General features: G+C 38.6%; 1 protein-coding gene across 1 annotated transcript in view; it reads left to right on the top strand.

Moving 5' to 3' along the window:
• Positions 1 to 19,166, top strand: part of ACSS3 (acyl-CoA synthetase short chain family member 3) — a 153,632-nt gene that overhangs the window by 19,768 nt on the left and 114,698 nt on the right. Inside the window, exon 2 of the mRNA XM_019455239.2 lies at positions 14,276 to 14,420. Coding sequence (XP_019310784.2) covers positions 14,276 to 14,420 — 145 coding nt within the window. The remainder of the gene's footprint in view (positions 1 to 14,275; positions 14,421 to 19,166) is intronic.

Here is a 19,166-nt window from a genome sequence, read left to right as displayed (position 1 = left end):
TATTTGTGTTAATGTGTCAGAAGAGTACTATTTCAATTCACGTTCATTCACACTTGCAGGCATTTACTTAAAAATAATTATTGAGCATTTGCTGTGTGCCATTAATGAGCTAGCATGTGGTCTCTGCGCACAGGAAACAGCTTCTCGTGAAGGTTCACGAATTACTCAAATAAGCAGACAGACATGTAAAATTGGAAACTCATCACATTTTCCTTAGAGGCAGAAAGCACTGGGCTATAGTCTGCCATGTGTTAGTTTTATAATTCTGGGGAGTTATTTGACCTCTCTGAGGCTCATTTCTCATCTATAACATGGGAATAACAGTGTCTTCCTCAAGGGATAGTGTGTGGATTAAATGATTTGATGCATATAAATTTCCAGATGCAGAACCTGGCATACTGGCGATTAACAAAATATTATTTCCTTTTCATACTTCAAAACTGTTTCTTTTTCTTCTTATTCCAGGTCTCCCTTAAAGACAACATAAACTTGGCATCCAGAGATGGGGAAAAAAAAAACCCTCAATTTTCTTTGATGTCACTCTTCCCCTACTTCTAGTTCCTTTTTAATTTGTTTCTATAATAGTTCCTCTTCCCCCAAGTTTTCATTACTTACTTTGCCTTTCTTGGCTAGTCAGTATAGATCCTAGCTGATTCCATTTCCTCCTTTGCCTCTCAAGACTGACCTGAAATCCATTTCTAAGCACAGCATTCTCCAGCTCTGAACCCTTTAATGGCCTGCCCTTCCTTAACTAGGCATTCCAGGCTTTTAAGATAAGGCTTACTCTCATCTTCGTTGCTTTAGTTCAGGTTATGCTCCACGCTAAACACACTTCTCCTATTTCAGCGGCATTAGTGCACTTCTAAACCAGAACCTGAACTTTGCCTACTTTTTGCACATGTTCCACTTGCCATTGCCATTAAAGAATCATATTTCCATTAATTTTCAATGCTGCCTCCCCTCAACTGCCTTCACTTTTCACCCTTTTAGATAAAAGCCAGTTGAAAGATTTGCACAAGCCCAAAGAGATGTCAGAGCATCCCCCTTCTCTTGATATCCTCAGTTCTCAGCCACATTGTCTATACTCCAGGCTTTTCTCTCCCTTATACCCCTACATATCCTTTTCCCTTATACCCCTTATATCCACTGCAGGGGGCCTCAGTCCTCATCACTGTATGCAAACTGCTGTCCCCAAGATCACCAGTACCTGTTTGTTCCTTAATTCAATGGATTGACTTGAAGTCCTACCTCATTTGATCTCCCTTCAGTATTTGACTCTGGGGATCACCTCTGCCCCCTCTAAATTCCCTACAACTGCAGTGTCCAACAGGAAAGTTGGTAGCCACATGTGGCTATTTTAATTTAAGTTTAATTTGAATTAAGATTAAAATTCAGTCCTGCAGTAACATTAGCCAAGTGTGGCTAACTGAGCACTTGAAAGGTGGCTAGTGTGACTGAAGAACTAAATTTTGAATTGCATTTACTTTTAATTAATTAAAATTTAAATTTAGCCAGCTACCTGTGGCTATGCAATTGAACAGTGAAGGTACAGAAAACTTCCATCATCACAGAAATTTCTGTTGTACAAGGCTTCGCTAGAGACAAGACTGGCAAAGTTTTTAACAGGTCAAATGGTAAGTATTTTTGGTTTTGCGGGCCAGATAGATTCTGTTGCAAGCACTCAGTCTTGCTATTAACGAGCAAAAGCAGCCACAGAGAATACAGAAACAATGGAGTGTGGTTGTGTTTCAATAAAACTTTATTCACATAGATTGTGGGCCAGATTTGGCATGTGACTATAGTTTGCTGACTCCCCTTGAGCTCCAGTTTCTTTGATATGCATTCTTTTCATTCTCTTCCTCTTTTTCTCTAAAATTCTTTTTTCAGTCTTCTGTATTTCTCAAACCCTTCCCTCCCTTCCATCTCTATCACCACAACATTATTATTGCAAAAAAGTCTTGAAACAGTTGCCCTCCCCTTATGTCCTGCTTCAGCCCCAATCATACCCATTGCCACAAAACTGTGCTTTCATAACTTATCTAATCAGTTTCCCCATTTGTAAATGTGTATAATGATAGTAATTGCCTAATAGGGTTATTGAAAGGAGTCAAGGAAATGTGTATGAAAGCATGTTTGTGGAGAGTGTAGAGTACTTTCGTATTAACTCCTTAGTGCAGAATAAGAGGTTGTGACTTGGAGCCTGACTGCTTGACATCCAGTCCAAGCCTGTAACACACCAGTGTGGACCTCGACTAGGCCACTTAACCTCTCCATACCTCAGTTTCCTCATCTGTAAGATGAAGACAATATTGGTGTCTACATTGAGTCATTATGAAAATTGAATGAATGTGTGTTAAATGTTCATAGTGTTGTCTTGGTATAGAGTAAGTGCTATGTTGTTGGGTTTTCTTTGTTTTGTTTTCCTGGTTTTATAGATGGAGGAAGAAATACCTAGGTATGTTAATTTGCCTGCAGGCCTGCAACTATTACATGACATGCCCGAGATTTGAGCTCTGGTCTTTTGACCTCAAGGCTCAGACCTTTATAACTAGACTACATTCCTTGCAACATCACCAGTTCCTAACCACATTCCCCTAGCCAGAATTAATCTCTTTTTTACTGTGCTTTCATCACACTTTGTTTCTACCTCTGCCAGGAAGTTGGCCACATTTTGCTTCTTATTATAGTTATTGTAAATCAGTATGCCTGTAAATCAGTATGTTCTGTAAATCAGAATGGTGGACATGTTCCCAATTATATTTTTTGCCTTTTCTTAACAGTTTCAGGTCGAACCAACAACAAATTATTGTTAAATTTGTTGGCTAAAAAAAAAAAACACATTTGAAGAGAAAATCATTATTTAAAAAAAGTTAATGTTTTTATTTATTTATCTTGAGAGAGAGACAGAGAACATGAGCAGAGGAGGGACAGAGAGAGAGACACAGAATCTGAAGCAGGATCCAGGCTCTGAGCCATCAGCACAGAGTCCAACGTGGGGCTCTAACTCACAAATTGCAAGATCATGACCTGAGCCGAAGTCAGATGCTTAACTGACTGAGCCACCGGGGAGCCCTGAGGAAATAATTATTGATAGTTAATATTGGAGGTTATAATCTGCCAAAGTCTGCCTATAATATAATAAATTATTTCTTATAAATGTTACACATTCCTAATATAGATTTAGTATTTTAGTAGGTAGATAACCAAATATATCCATTACCCTCAAATTCTTTTCAGTATGTTATCCTTAGATTTATTTAACTTTTGAAAAAGAACTTGAATTTTTTTTTCTGAAATTGTGCCAAAATAAAAACCCAAATAGGAGATCATCAAGGAAGGACATTGTAATATGATCCAGGGAAAGGAGCTCATATCAGAAGGTAAATTATATGTTGGACTTTCCAGTTATTTAGTAGAAAATGTATGTCCAGTACAGAAATCACTATCTGGGACTACAGAGAGGGTTGCAACATTGCAACTACCAAATATACTCATGTCAATAACTATTTCATGCAGATTGAAATATGGCAGTTTGTGAAAGAGTTTCATAGTCCACACTATTGAAAGTACAATAAGTTTTGTTCTTGAAATAGGAGGGAGTGGTGAAATTGAGAGGAACATTTTAGTCTTTAGTTCTTCTAAAGAAGAAGTCAAATTCAAACAAGCTTCCCTCCAAAGAACTGAGTCAAAGTTTTTATTCTGGATGTAAACTAGCAGGGTTAATGAGGAAAAGGCAAGGGAAAATAGAAAATTATGCATCAGAAAAAGCCTCGAAAGAATTTCAAGAGCTTTCTTCTTTTTTTAAATGTTTATTTTTGAGAGAGAGAGAGAGAGAGAGAGAGAGTGAGTGGGGGAGAGGGCAGAGAGAGAGAGAGAATTCCAAGCAGACTGTGTGCTGTCAGTGCAGAGCTCAGTGCAGGGCTTGATCCCACGACCCTGGGATCATGGCCTGAGCCAAAATCAAGAGTCTGATACTTAACCACCTGAGCCACCCAGGTGCCCCAAGAGCTTTCTTCTTAAAGGAGCTCCTTCTGAAGCCTCTCAGCTCCACCTCTCTGAGCTCAGACACAGATGATGGTGCACCTTGACTTCTTTTCAGGGACATCTAACAATTCTATAGTGACTACATAATTATACCAGCTGAGATTACACTCATTGCTTTTGCCCTGGAATGTATCCCTCTGCCTCTAAAATTGTAAACTATGACAATTTTAAAGTTTGTTTGAGTTTGCCAAAATAGATGGGTCTGGGGACTTTTCTCTCAGTCGGAATAGACTAGGCTGTGCTGTAGGAGTAAACAGCTTTCAAATATCCCTAGTTTAAAATAGCCCAGGTGTATCTCACTCATGTAAATGTATCTTTGATTACGCAGCAAATTTGTTTCATATCATCCGTGTTCACTCAAGACTACAGGTTGGGGACACCTGGGTGGCTCAGTCAGTTGAGCATCTGGCTCTTGATTTCAGCCCAGGACATGATCTCGTGGTTCGTGAGTTCAAACCCTGAATTGGGCTGTGTGCTGACAGCATGGAGATGGCTTGGGATTCCCTCTTTCTCTCCCTCTGTGCCCCTCCCTCTCTCTCCCTCTCTTTCTCTCTCTCTCTCAAAATAAATACATAACCTTAAAAAAAATACAGGTCGACAGTGCTGTCACCGTTTGGAATGTCACTGGTCCTTGTGACACACAGAAGGAAATGTGGAAAACACACACTGAATCTTAAAGACTTCTTGCGTTATTTCTGTAGCCACGTCATGGGCCACAGCAAACTTCGTGGCCGTGCCTCATTTCTAGTGCAGTGTTACAAGCGCCTGGAATGAGGGCAACCAAAATCACAGTGGGCAGCAAGCAAGAATGATGAACACAGATTTATAGTAGATCTGTCTATGCGATTTGAAGGTTCTGTCTAGCCATTCTTAGTATTACTATATATCTGCTTGAGGTTGATTCTGGTGAGAAAAATAAATAAAAAGGAAAAGCAAAAATTTGATGGCCCGTTTTAGTTTTTTAAAACTGAGTTTAGATGTTGTCATAAGTATAAGAAATACTCCTTTTTACGAGAAGAAAATTGAAAAGAGATGTTTTAATTAATTAATTAATTAAATTATTTTTTTTCATTAGTGGCAGTTATAATGATATGGAGTTGATGATTCGGTCAATCCAAGAGCCAAGCAATCTTCTGTTAAAATTTATATTTTTATTAAAATATATTTAATACATAAAAGAATATTGGTAAAAATCAAATCACCCAAGTATTTATTACAGAAAAATATAGACTATTCTTTTCTGTATTGCACCTCAATTTTTCTTTTACCCAACTTTACCTCTCTTGTACATTTTTCTAGACTCTTTCTTGTGCTTTTATTTTTTATTTTTTTTTTAATTTTTTATGTTTATTTATTTTTGAGAGACAGACAGCGAGTGGGGGAGGGGCTGAGAGAGAGAGGGAGACACAGAACTCCAAGCAGGCTCCAGGCTCTGAGCTCTCAGCATAGAGCCTGATGTGGGGCTTGAGCCCCTGAACCGTGAGCTCATGACCTGAGCTAAAGTCGGATGCTTAATCAACTGAGTCATCCAGGCGCCCCACCCTCCTGTGCTTTCCTATAAGCACAGAGATAAACATACAGGCAACTTGCTTTGGCTGAGTTAAAACTACTGTGTATTGTATCTTTGTATCAATCCAATGGGGAGAAATGGAATATTATTATTGTTTTAATGTTCATTTTCCTGATTGTCAGTGAAGCTGAGCATCATCTTTTTTTGCTTATTGACCATTATCATTTTTTTCCTCTGTGGATGGTGTGCTGAGATTCTTTACCTACTGGGTTTTTAATTTTTTCTGTATTGATTTTTAGGTACACTTTAGATATTGTTGAAGTTAAAAATATGCCTTTCCCCTTGTTATTTATGTTGACAATATGCCTTTCCCGCATCTCAGCTTTATGCTGTCCTCTTTTTCATATATATGTTCATACACACCTACATGAACACCTACACACACACACACACACACACACACACACACACTCTCACTCATCTGAGTGCCCAGGTTCAGGTAGCTAAGTGGAGTACATTTCAGAATCCAGGTAAGGATCTTAGTTCATGTGTCAGTAAATGTAGATTTTGGTTACTTAAATCCTTCTTACTGTGATTGAGAGAAAAGAGGGGATTTCCGGGTGGCAATGGTATGTGGGGTTCCTAGGCCTCCTGGAAATTATATAGAACCTTGTTCTTGTCCTACTCCTAGATCATTCACGCAGAAACTTGTTTCAGAAAGTTAGCCTCTGGGCTGGTGAAAGTTTGTGCGACATGTATGTAGGTGTGGCTTATGTGTTAATAATACATCCAAACATTTATGGCCTGTTTTTTATTCCTACTTGCCTCTGATCTTGGAAATAGTTCAGAGTTCTATTGAGAGCCTTTTAACGAGCCTTTTAATTACCTGCTTGGGGTTTATAGTTTCCCCATAAATGTATTCTATAGTATGGTTACATAATTTTTCTACACATTATTTTCTTTCTTTAATCTAACTAATAGTATCTAAGATGTCATGGAAATCTTTCCATGTCAGGAGTCCACCCACATCCACCCTGTTTGGCATGACTTCTGGGTTTAGCAGTCATTCTGCTTCTGTTTGCTTCTTGTAGTCCCCAAATTTGCCACTGCTGTGATCTCGTGGTCACTCCATTTCTAGTGGTTCCACTGCTGCTATCAATTTCATTTCAGTTTTATATTTTTTTCTGTTTTTCGAGTGAGCTGTGGGGTGCATTCAGATTTCTTTCAATTTTCTGCAGAAGGAATTCAGGGCAGAGATGGGGTAGAATAGAATATGAGGTTTTTTTTCCTTTCTTTCTTCAACAGAACTTAAAGCTGACTGAGTTTAAAGAGAGAACTATTCACAAGACTCTACTGACAGAACATTCCAGTAGTTATAGCTAGAAACTACATAGCCTTGACAGAGACTCTGATATATATATATATATATATATATATATATATATATATATATAGGAGTATGTATGCATAATACATATGGGAAGAATGAAGCATCATAAAAAAGTGAGGACAGTAAGCATTAGTCAAACATTGATGCTTGTAAAATTGACTAAGGATAAATAAATATAATTGTACTATCATTTAATATATATATATATGTATATATATACATATATATATATATCAACACACACATACACACACAGACGTCATGTGATACATCTATGTGTAGATGCCTCTTATGTGATTTGAAGGTTCTGTGTAGCCAGAACTTTTGAATATGTGTGTATACACACACACACGTATATTATGTACATGTGCATAATATGTATACATGCACAGTTGTCCTACAATACATATGTATAATATATTCTGTATAACATGTATTACCTACAAGTTTTATACATGTATGAATACTTATTGGCTCATATCAAAGATCAATATAAAAACTGAAACCAGAAGAGAGTAGTATGAAGTTTCTTACACAAAGAAATTGTAAAGGAAAATGAGTATTTGACTATATGCAAATTTCAAATAGTTTTAAAATGTTTATTTATTTTGAGAGAGATGGAGGGAGGGAGGGGTAGAGAGAGAGAGAGAGTGAGAGAATTCCAAGCAGACCCCACACTGTCAGCGCAGAACCTGACATGGGGTTTGATGTCATGACCCATGAGATCATGACCTGAGCCAAAATCAACAGTAGGATGCTTCACCAACTGACCCACCCGGGCACCCTAACAAATTTCAAATATTTTTATATCAGGAAATGGCATGAATTAAAGTTAGTGAATAAATTGAGAAAATAATTTGTAAGTGTCAGACTTAAGTCTAATGTTCTATATAAAGCGCTTTTAAAACTTGGTAAGACATCATACGTAATACCAGTAACCAGAGAAACTAAAATTGAAACTATTTTTCAATTCTCAAATTGAAGAAGATTGAGAATAATCTGTATTTGGAGGAGTGTGATAAAATGGAATTTCAGGTAATGCTGATTGTAATATAAATTGATTCAATATTTCCAGAAGGAATTTAATTATTTGATGTATGTGTTTGATTGTAGGAATGACATTTGCCTGCAAATGTAATAAAAAAACAATGTAACCAATATTTCTCTATAAGAAACATCATTTCAGGATCATTTAAAATAATAACAATATTATGAAAGGCAATTTGCAACAATACAGAGTTAACTTTATTATTGAATAGCCATTGAATGTAATATGATGCCATCATTAAATGTGTGTTTTGTTGTTGTTTTAAATTTTTCAGGCTCTTGGGAAAAGCTCATAATGCAATCTTAAACATAGAGGCAAAATATTTACATATATAAAAAATAAGAGAAAATACTCTAAAGTTATTTTCTCAGTTGTCTAGAGGGGGGCATCAGTTATTTTTATAATCTGGGGAGACAAACCCTTTGGAACCTACTCATGAATTTACAAGGGACAATGAAGAGCTATCACATAGAAGGCTTTCAGTTGACCTTTACTGAAATGATTTGAGTTAAAATGAAATAAGAATCTTGTCATAGTAGAATAATCAAATCTTTGAGCCGGAAGGCCCCTTGCAGGTCACTTGGTCCAGTCAACCACAGTAAACCAATCTTTAATTTAGCCAATTTATAGTGGTATATGCACTAACTCTTACCACCTCTGGAGCCATGCCAATTTGTCATCTCCTGTGGCAGTTCTTGTTTAACACTGTTTGCAGGCCCTTCCCTCTGAATTTCCTTTCTGCCCTCCTAAAGGGAGCCCTTAAAATTTTCAAAACTTCTTTAAGGGTATCCTTCAAAAAGAAAACCCTAGGGTATAGTAACCTATGTACTAAACTTGTACATATTTCCCCTGCTCTTAGCCAGGCCAGTGTCATGGAAGCCTAGTGGGATCCTGAACTTTTACCCTAGTCTGGCAGTAATGAGATACCCCTCATGCCCACCAGTGTCAAAAGAGGCCATTAGGGGAACAGGGACTAACACACCTGTACCTGGGAGTAATGAGACGTCCCTCTCCTCCATTGACACAGTGTTAGAGGAGGTATGGAATTTAAATAGAATCTTTAAGCTCCACAGTCTCAGTAAGATGCCCACGATGTTCAGGATACAACCCTAAATCACTCGCCGAAACTGAGATGACACAGAGATTGGAACACTCTGATAAGGACTTTAAAGCAGCCATCGTGAAAATGCTTCAACAAATAATTATAAACATACACAAAATATATTTTTAAAATCCTCAATAAAAGAAATAGAAAGCTTCAGCAAAGAAATTAAAGATATAAAAAAGAAGCAAGTGGAAATTTTAGAGCTGAAAAATACATTTACCAAAATAAAAATTCTCTGAATTGGCTCAATAGCAGAACGGAGACCACAGAGGAAAGAATCTGTGAATTTGATGATAGTAAATAAATGATTGATAAATGAGTGAATTAATATGATGTGAATAATGATACACATCTAGTTGCCTAAAGATTTGGGTTACAGTGTGGCATTCTTGAATTTCTTGCCAAATGTCCTGGGAATTATTCTTTTTAAGTCTCTGTTCTCTCAGCTTTAAAATGAGTTAGTAAAAACTACCCTGACTACTCTAGCTGGATTCTAAATCCAATGTTTCTTGAACACCTACTAATATTTTTATTCATTGATTTATCAAATATATACTGCATCCAAATACAGAAGAGCTTCTATAGTAGATCCTAGTGATGAAGTTTTGGGGTGATGGTGAGGTGATCTGGAGCCAACAGCCAAGAAAGAATTCTTGAAGAAGTCTTTGATGCAAAAGGTGATGTTATTAAAGCATGGGGATAGGACACTTGGGCAGAAGAGCAGCTCTCTACCCTCAGGTTGGGAGACGGGGGGTCAGGGATAGAGTAAGTCTCTAAGGAATTTTGGAAGCAAGATTTCCAAGACCTTGAGGGGCTAGCTGTTGGTAGCGAAATTCCATTTATTACTGTTTAGTAAAACCTCAGTCATGAGACCCTTCAGATGCATATTGGGGGGCCATAATCTTGGAGTACGATTGCCAGCATATGTCTTGGGGGCAGTTGAGATAAAGCAAGTAGACTTACAGGATCTTCAAGGTTGGGATAATGTTAAACCAAGATTCTCTTTTGCTCCTAAAAGTGTCATCATCCAGGCAGCTGGGCTTCTAGGGGGCGGTCACTCTGCCAGTTTCAAGGACTTGTCAATGGGCTGTAGGCAGGAAGGGAATTTAATTTTTCATTTGCCTTAGTTTCCCACATTCCCATGGCAAGCATTTAAAACCCCTTTCCTTTGTTCTTGAGTAGCCAGGAGTGTCTGAGGAATATCACACATTCCACTTGGTGGGGAGGTTGCTGTTAGCCTGTGTTTTGCCCTCAGCTTGCCCCACACTCCGACATCACTAGGACTATAAGGAGAATAAGGCATTTTCTCTGCTGTAAGGTAGATTACAGTATAATGAGGGAAATATATCAGTAGGTAGACCAATTGTTAATACAATGTGATAAGTACTATGGTAGAGATGTGTGCATAGGGCTTTGGAACTGCTTGGGGGAGGTAAAGGTGGAGTAAAGGTAAAGGTGGAGAACAATCACGGAAAGAATCCGCAGCTGAGTGGATTCAGGAAATATAGATTTTATAATTCATTAGAGCTGGAGTGTGGGAAGTTGGATGAGGAGAAATAAAGCTGAGATGAATGGGCTTTGCATGCCATCTAAAGATACGTAGTTTTTATTCTGAACTTCATGCAACAGTAGTAAATGACTTTGAGCACCAAATAGTTGGTATGAGAACATTTATGAGGAAAAACATTCTTTAAAAACTTTTTTTTTAAATTTGAGTATTGCTGACACACAATTTACATTAGTTTCAGGTGTACGGCATAGTGATTCAATTTATACATTATACTATGCTCCCCCACCACATGTGGAACTACCTTCTGTGGTTGTAAAATGCTATTGTATCATTACCTACGTTGCCTAGGCTGTGCTTTTCATCTTTGTGACTTCATTACATAACTGGAAGCCTGTATCTCCCACTCTCTTTCACACATCACCCACCTCCTTCCCTCTGGCAACCATCAGTTTGTTCTCTATATGTATAGGTCTGATTCTCCTTTTTGTTTATTTATTCATTTGTTTTGCTTTTTAGATTCTGCATTTGAGTGAAATCATGAAATTTGTCTTTCTCAGTTTGACTTATTGAGGAAAAACATTCTAATAGCATAGAGAGATGACTTGAGAGGATAGGGTAAGGCCTGGGGCAGGAGGACTAATTAGGAGGCAGTAATTCTAACCCAGGTTGTGAATGAGAGAACTGAATATTTACAGAGACTAATGTAATGTTACATATACCCAACTGAATGTAGAGAATGAGGGGTCAAATCTGACTGTGGGGTTTCTAATTCAGGTCCTTGGGTGCAAGGTGGTTCCTTGAAATATGGAAAACAGGAGAAAGGGAGGGTTTGCATTTGGCATGGGGCTATGGGTTGAGATAGGGCGAAAATGACTATTGTTTTGGACGTGTTATTCTTTCCAAATAGATGTTGTTGGGGAGGAAATCCTGTATCCTTCATCGTTCTTTTGGCTGATCTATTAATTAATTTGACATAAAGTGAAATTAATAGGAGAGAAATTAATTTTGGATGTATGGGAGTCTCACACAGACATGGGAGGTTTGAAGAGAGACCGTTGAGGTTTATATGCCATCCTGAGCTAAGGAGAAGGGGGTAGGGGCCTATAGCTTCAAAGGGAAGGAAGACAGTTCACAGGAAGATGGCAGGAGCAAGCGTTTGGTAAACAAACGTTTGCCATGCCATGCAAAGGCCACGGGATACAGAGAGGAATTGAACAAATAGGCCCTGCCAAGTACTCTCCACTCCCCACTCCACCCCTACCATGCCCAGCCCATACTCTTTGTACTTATCTTCAGTGATAAGCCTTTCCTTGGACTAGGCCCTCTATCTAAATTCTTAGAGACAATAAAGAGGGGAGGTTAAAAAGTCTTCCTGAGTCTTGGTACTTGATTGTCTTCTACCCAAAATAACCTACATTCCAAAGTAGCATGTTTTGGGGAGGTTCATTCTGGACTCCCTTCAATGTCCAGCAGACTGTTGGCTATAAGAGTATGGAGCTCAGAAAGGAGGCCAGGACTGGAGCTGAGGATGGAAGTTAAAGCCATATGAGTATTAAGATCACCCAGGGAGTATATGCAGAGTAAGCCAAGGGATGGATATGGAACCTTAGGGATCACTGTCAAAGATCTGGCAGAGGAAGTAGACTCCGTGAAAGATATTGAGAAGGAAGAAGAGGTAGGAGAATAGTCAGCAAATGATAAAGTGAATCCTTTATCAATCTTTGGTATTGAGAGGGCCTCTTTATTGTGCAATGTCATGAGTGTAATTAACTGTTGAGCACAGAGTGGTAGAGTAGAAGTTGTAGATAAAGAGAAGGACAATAATAACAACATCAAGAAGTATTCCAGCAAGCCAATATTCCGTGTGTCCGAAACGTGTTCTTTTCAGGAACAAAAACAAAAACAATACAAATAAATATTCTTGTGGGAAAATTCCATAAAACATCTTTTCTTCTTTCTGATACAAAACATTGAGCAAACTATCTTTTCTCTTGGCATGTTAGCTAATTAAAGCCACAATTATGCTGCATGTCAAATCATCATACCAAATGTCCAAATCATAACATATTCGGCAGTTATTCACATGTATCTCTAGGTTGTCACGGGGTCAGATGACTGGAAACGTTGCTCCTAGACATGTATCTGACTGGGTTACACTTCCTGCTTCTTGGGCTCTCCTCCACCTGCAAATATTTGCTTTGGATACTAGGCCGAGGAGGCAGCAGTCACAGACACCCGGAGGCTCTTCTGGAGAAAGTAGAGGTGAAGGAGGCTCTTCTGGAGAAAGTAGAGGTGGAGGAGGCTCTTCTGGAGAAAGTAGAGGTGAAGGAGGCTCTTCTGGAGAAAGTAGAGGTGAAGGAGAGCAGGCACAGGTGCCTTCACGCCTCTGCTTGACTTACGTCAGCTCTTTGGCCAAAGCACAGTCACCTGCATGAGCCCCAAACAAGGGAAGTATTCTCCACTCGTGGAGGTGGGGCAAGGGGAAGAGACGGTATTTCTGAACAAACATTGAATCTTTCGCACTTGGTGATTCAGAATCTTTACATTAGCTGCTCCTTGTGCTATGCTGTCAGGTAGTCATATTCGGGTTATTGAAGTATATAGGGTCATTTGACCCTGAGTAAGTGATCCCTCCTCCTGTTGCGTTCTCTATGTGTTATTTCTTAATGCTGCCACTGTATCTATAGCTGCTTTTAATTCACTGCCTCATTTCACATAGGGCTTTTTGGGTGAAGACCTGAAGGTGATATTCTGCTATCTGACAGGACTTTTTCTTTTTGCTTCAATGTTTTTTTTTCCTGTTATTTTGCATTGTTATGATATTTGCTAGCCTGATGTTGGGACAAATAGACCATTACTGTCCTTGTATGCTTTGGTTTAATCCCCTCCTCCTAGAGAAGGGGCAAATGCAAAACTTTTTCTTTTGGAAAAAAAAATGAGCTATATTTTTCAAAACGTTATCTCCATCCATCTACATGATGTCTGTGTTTTCAGAGGAAGGCATTGATAAATTGGGAGATGAAAAGTACGAAATTGCAAAAGTTTTTGAAAAAATTAATTAAAATGTTATATGCATGTCCATACTTTATTCAAATTATGGAGCACTTCAAACATGCAGAATAGAGCTTAACCATTTGGGCAATTGGAGGCATCCCACTTAATTGAAACATATATATATATATATATATATATATATATATATATATATATACACACTGCTCTTTTAAAGGAGAATTGAATTTTCCAGTAAGCTGGTCTGTTTACAGCAGTTACCCAAACTCAGTCATACATCTGCCATTTGTTCTCTCAGCCTAATGCTTCCGTGGGCTGCGCTGTACTTACATACAATTCATTTCATCCATTTCACGTAGATTATTTTGGTGTCTATACTGTCGTTCCGTCCTAAGCAATAAAATCTACAAAGCTGTCACCTTGAAGTGTGAGGTATATTTTTTTTCTAGTGCACATGAAAGCAAACACACATGAAAACAAAGATGTCACTTCTGTACCGTCTTAAATGTCTGCTTTCTAGATACTACCTGGCGTTGCATGTGTGCCACGGGAAGCACTAATTTAAGGGCAGCGCTGCCAAACTAGAAATATACAACCTAGTTAAGCAACAGTATATTTTGGAAAGAATTATTAACCTTTACCTTCCAATTTTTCAGGTTTGTGGAAGGAATGCTTAACATTTGTTACAATGCCGTTGATCGTCATATTGAAAATGGTCAAGGAGATAAGATTGCTATCATCTATGACAGTCCTGTTACTGATACTAAAGCAACTATTACCTACAAAGAAGTTCTGGAGCAGGTAATATCATACACTTTCTGTATATGCTGTTTGGAAATGCTATCGAAATTACTTAAAACGCATTCATATTGTTCAAACTTTAATTCACTTAATTCACTGACATGTGTTACTTTGCTTTTCTTTTGATGCACATTGGAAAAAATAGAGGTATGTTAACTAATTGAGTTTTTATCCCTTATATTTATATGTTATTGTACTGGAGAATACTCATTTTACAGGGAGAGGTGAGCAAGACTCTAAGAATATGTTCAAATCCTCTCCTGGCCTCTGCTTCCACTCACGTTGCCATCCTGTCAGCCTGGCTCCTTTCAGCTCTTGTACCAGTGCAGCAGCCTCTCCCACCCTCCCGATGACCAGCCTCCTCTCACGTTAGATCACCACCTAGTGTGACACCAGAGTTTTCTCCCTAAGGAACAACTAGTTAAAAATGTTTTCCTTAAAAATTACTGTTACTTAGGGGTGCCTGGGTGGCTCAGTCTGTTAAGCGTCCAACTCTTGATTTCAGCTCATGATCTCAAGGTTGGTGGGATCGAGTCCCGTGTTGGGCTCTGCCCTGACAGAGTAGAGCCTGCTTGTGATTCTCTCTCTCCCTCTCTCTCTCTCTCTCTCTGTCCCTCTCTCAAAATAAGTAAATAAACATTTAAAAAAATTACTACTACTTAGTATAATCTAGACTCCTGTGATGTAGAAGACATTTGGAATCTGATCACAGAATTTCTGCAAGCTTTATTTCCAGATATTCTTTGCCATAAACACAACTCTTCTTCACCCTGGGGATCCTGTCTTGCCCTTGGGCACTCCTGGCCCTTTACAGGTCTTTTTACATACTGTGCCTTTCCCTTATTTGTTCCTTTTTGTTGTCCTTTCCCATCTGTGTAGTTCTTGGGTGAATTATAATACTGACAGATGTATTATGAGACTCACTCTTTCTTTCTTTTTCTTTCTTTCTTTTCTTTCTTTCTTTCTTGAGAGAGAGCACACATGCACAAGCAGGGGAGGGGCAGAGAGAGAGAGACGGAGACACAGAATATGAAACAGGCTCCAGACTCCGAGCTGTCAGCATAGAGCCCGACATGGGGTTCGAACTCAGGAACCCTGAGATCATGACCTAAGCCGAAGTCGGACGCTCAACCGACTAAGCTACCCAGGTACCTCATGAGATTTTCTTTGAACATTAGGGTGGAAATGAGGTTTCACAAGTAATTATAAAAGGATTTGGGTATTGTGGACTATGTAACACGTATTCTGTGGGACATTTACTTATATTGATTTAAAGGGAGATAATAGTATAGGGCAGGGTTTCTCAACCTTGGCACTGTTGACATTTTTAAAGCAGAGAATTCTTTGCTGTGGGGTGCCGGTATGTACATTGTATGATGTTTAGCAGCATTCCTGGTCTTTGACCATTAGATGCCAATAGCACCCCTCCAGCAGTTGTGATGACCAAAATGTCTCCAAACCTTGCTAAATGTCCCCTGGGTGGCAAAATGGTTACTAGTTGAGAACTACTGATTGGGCAAAGTGTGTCACAGTAGGGTTTGGAAGCATTTGCTTTTAAGTTAGGGCTTGTGGAAACACATTCTCTTCTTTTGCTTTTTAAACCTATTTGGTGTTTGTGCTGGATTTTTAGAAAATCTGGTCAACTTTCCTTGACTCTCTGAAATTATACCCTTTTATGTCAGCAATATTCTTGTTTATTTTTCTAAGAGATTTCAAAAAAGGCAACTGGGACAATCCAATGTCTCAATCCTGAGTTGTTGCAAACAAGAGAAAATTTAAACCAGTTTTGCTCAAGCTGTGTCTCAGCCTGGTTGTATGAACAAATGCCAGCTTCAGCTGATGTAAATATAAGAGGAATTCATAAAAAGGGAAGACTGAAGAACTGGATTCAGAAAAAAGTAGCCCCAAGAGAGAAGGGGCAGCGGTAAAAATTTAAGGAGAACCTACAAATTGGTAACTAGACTTGCTGACTTGAATCAATCTCCTAGATTGACATATTAGGAACACCTACGTGGCCAATTTTAGGTTACATGCCTAAAGCACCAGGCAGTGGAGAAAGAGATGTCTTTTCCTCTTTTGATTTCATAGTAGGAATTCCAAGATAATAAGAGGGAAGTTCAAATGCTGGGCAGCCCAACACAGAACAAAACAAAATACTGCCACAAAGATACTGTTGGATACTTTGTATTGGTCTGTAAGTGGGAACTCTATTTTCAGAATGAATTAAACAGAGACAGAGCTCACACTGAGCCTGAAGAGAGAAAGAACTCCATTAGCAAATGACCTTGTTACTCATCTAAAGCCATGTTTTATTCAAAGAGATAATGAAATTCCCCAATAACCTGTTATACTCTGTGTTTTATTGTAGGTTTACATTTTCAGCTTTTAGATGAGGTTTTGTCTATGATTAAAATCTTATTCCTATGATTTGGGCATATTGTTACAGTTTCATTTTATTAATTAAAGGCCTAAGACACTGGTGAATCTTAATTAGTATACAGATTAGGAAGCTTATTTGTATATTACACAGTATTATCTATGCCAATATTGAATTTGATTCATAACCAAACATCAGAGTCAACAAGAAAGCTTTAGGAGCACCTGGGCCACCTAAGACTTTAGTCGGCTAAACATCTAACTTCAGCTTCGGTCATGATCTCACAGTATGTGAGTTCTAGCCCCATGTTGGGCTCTGTGCTGACAGCTCAGAACCTGGAGCCTACTTTGGATTCTGTGTCTCCTGCTCTCTCTGCATTTCCCCGCTTGCACACTCTCTTTCTCTCAGAAATAAATAAAAACATTAAAAAAAACTGAAGAAAAACTAAGAGAAAGCCTTAGAGAAACATAAAATAAGAAGAGTTAGGTAATTTGCTCATTTTCTATTTTTTTTTTTTTAGTCAATTGTATGAGTGTATATGATAAATACACATTTTGCTTAGAAGCATTTCTGCTAACCCATCTTGATTTTCTAATATGGAGTCTGGACTCTTAGACCCTTTTGAGGTTTGTACTGGTTCATTGGTTTCGGTTTAGCCTGACATCAAAGTACTTAAAAGGCCTGTTTCTCTCACCTGCTGACAGCTTCTGATTCCCCAGGCTTTTCTTCTCTAAAGTACTAAAGGAAGAAGTGTTAGGAAAGAGGGAGGCATTGTGCTTGACTTTGATTACCTGCTCCTGGTTCCCTGTGGCCTTTATTTTATTAAGTAGAGAAGACAGAGGAAGAAAGATTTAATGGTAATGCCATTGAGAACAAACAAAGAGAAGTGGCTTTGTACTTTAACTTGTTTTAACCTCCCCCATCTCATTTCTATTGGGAGTTTCTGGCTATGTAAAACTTGATTAAGTTAGTTAGCATTTCTTATTTAATTAGCGGACGGATAAATGTTAGACTAAATTGTTTCAGTGACATAAAAGATCTGAATGATTCAGAAGTAGAGCTTTTCTGAAACTTTCATTTTTTATGTAGATCTGAGAGTTCATACAACCCTTTATTAAGATTTTTGTATAGTGATTTGAACCTTGTTCAAGATCCATTCTTTATTCATTCAACAAGCATTGACTTTGTATGCCAAACCCTGTTAGGAACAAGGGATACAAGCTAAATGCACCATTCCATAACTTTAAGGAGCTAAGCAACCCGTATAAACACGATCAGGGTGATGTTCGAGGGTAGTAGTATATTCTGTGGAAACACATGGGAAAACATGCAGTTCAGCCAACCGTTAATATGGCATAGAAAGACTTTTTGGAAGAATCAGTGCCTAAAATTGCCAAACCACCAAAAGTGGGAAGGGAAGTGGTGGACAGGAGAGTCCTGCAGACAGAGGAAATAGCACCTCCAGAGATCTTCAGGGCAGGGAGATCCTAGCACCTCCACAGTGGCTTTGGCAGAAAGCACAAGTGGTTGGGGGATGGGACTCCCATGAGCCAGACTCTCGAGAACTCTGAGTGTGGCACTACAGATTTGTTCTTAATTTTGAGAGCATGGAAAGAAAAAAAGCAAAAGCCGCTCCCCACTGTGACCTGTGCTTCTGCATGATTGCCTCCGGTGACCTACTCCCCAGCCCCACTGCATCACACACCCCAGCCCCCTGCCTCCTGAAGCCAACTGTCAGCTTGCTCTACTCCCAACTTTGTACTTACCTACCTTCTGCTGGAAATAGTTTTCTTCCAGGTATCTTATGGTTCATAGGACCTGGGTATTACTTTCTCAATGAGATTTTCCCTGGCCGTATTGAAGACAAATGTTCCCATGTGCACATCACTTCGGATCTTCCTTTTCCACTTTCTTTTTAATTTTGCCACTTATTACTCAGTACCTTTGTTTATATTTTACTTGTCTATCTTCTTTAGTGCTGTTTCCTCTTCTACAATGTACTTTCCATCAGGGAAGGAAGGGGAAGGGGTTTTTGTTCTGTTCACCGAATAGTGCCTGGTACATAGCAAATGTGTTCAATGATGAAGGAATGAATGAAACTGTATTTGAAATTTTTAAATGACTCTAACTTCCTTTATTGTGGGAACTTCTTATCTTTGAATTGGGTCAGTAATATAACTTGAACTTCTTTCTAGGCAAATTCTGACCTCTTACTATCTCTGAAGAATTGTAGCCTATTTACATTTGGCTTGGAAGTTCAAGATGAATATTTCCTCTTTGAATTTTCCACACTTACACCCAGATCTGCATTCCAGGAGAAATATATATGCTTATTGTGTCCTTCTCTTGGTAGCTCTTTTCTTTTCTTT

Source organism: Panthera pardus, unplaced genomic scaffold (assembly GCF_024362965.1).
Source record: "Panthera pardus isolate Hobbes unplaced genomic scaffold, ASM2436296v1 HiC_scaffold_6, whole genome shotgun sequence".
NCBI lineage: Eukaryota > Metazoa > Chordata > Mammalia > Carnivora > Felidae > Panthera > Panthera pardus.
Note: the sequence above shows the minus strand (reverse complement) of the source record. Positions and strands in the feature narration are given on the sequence as shown.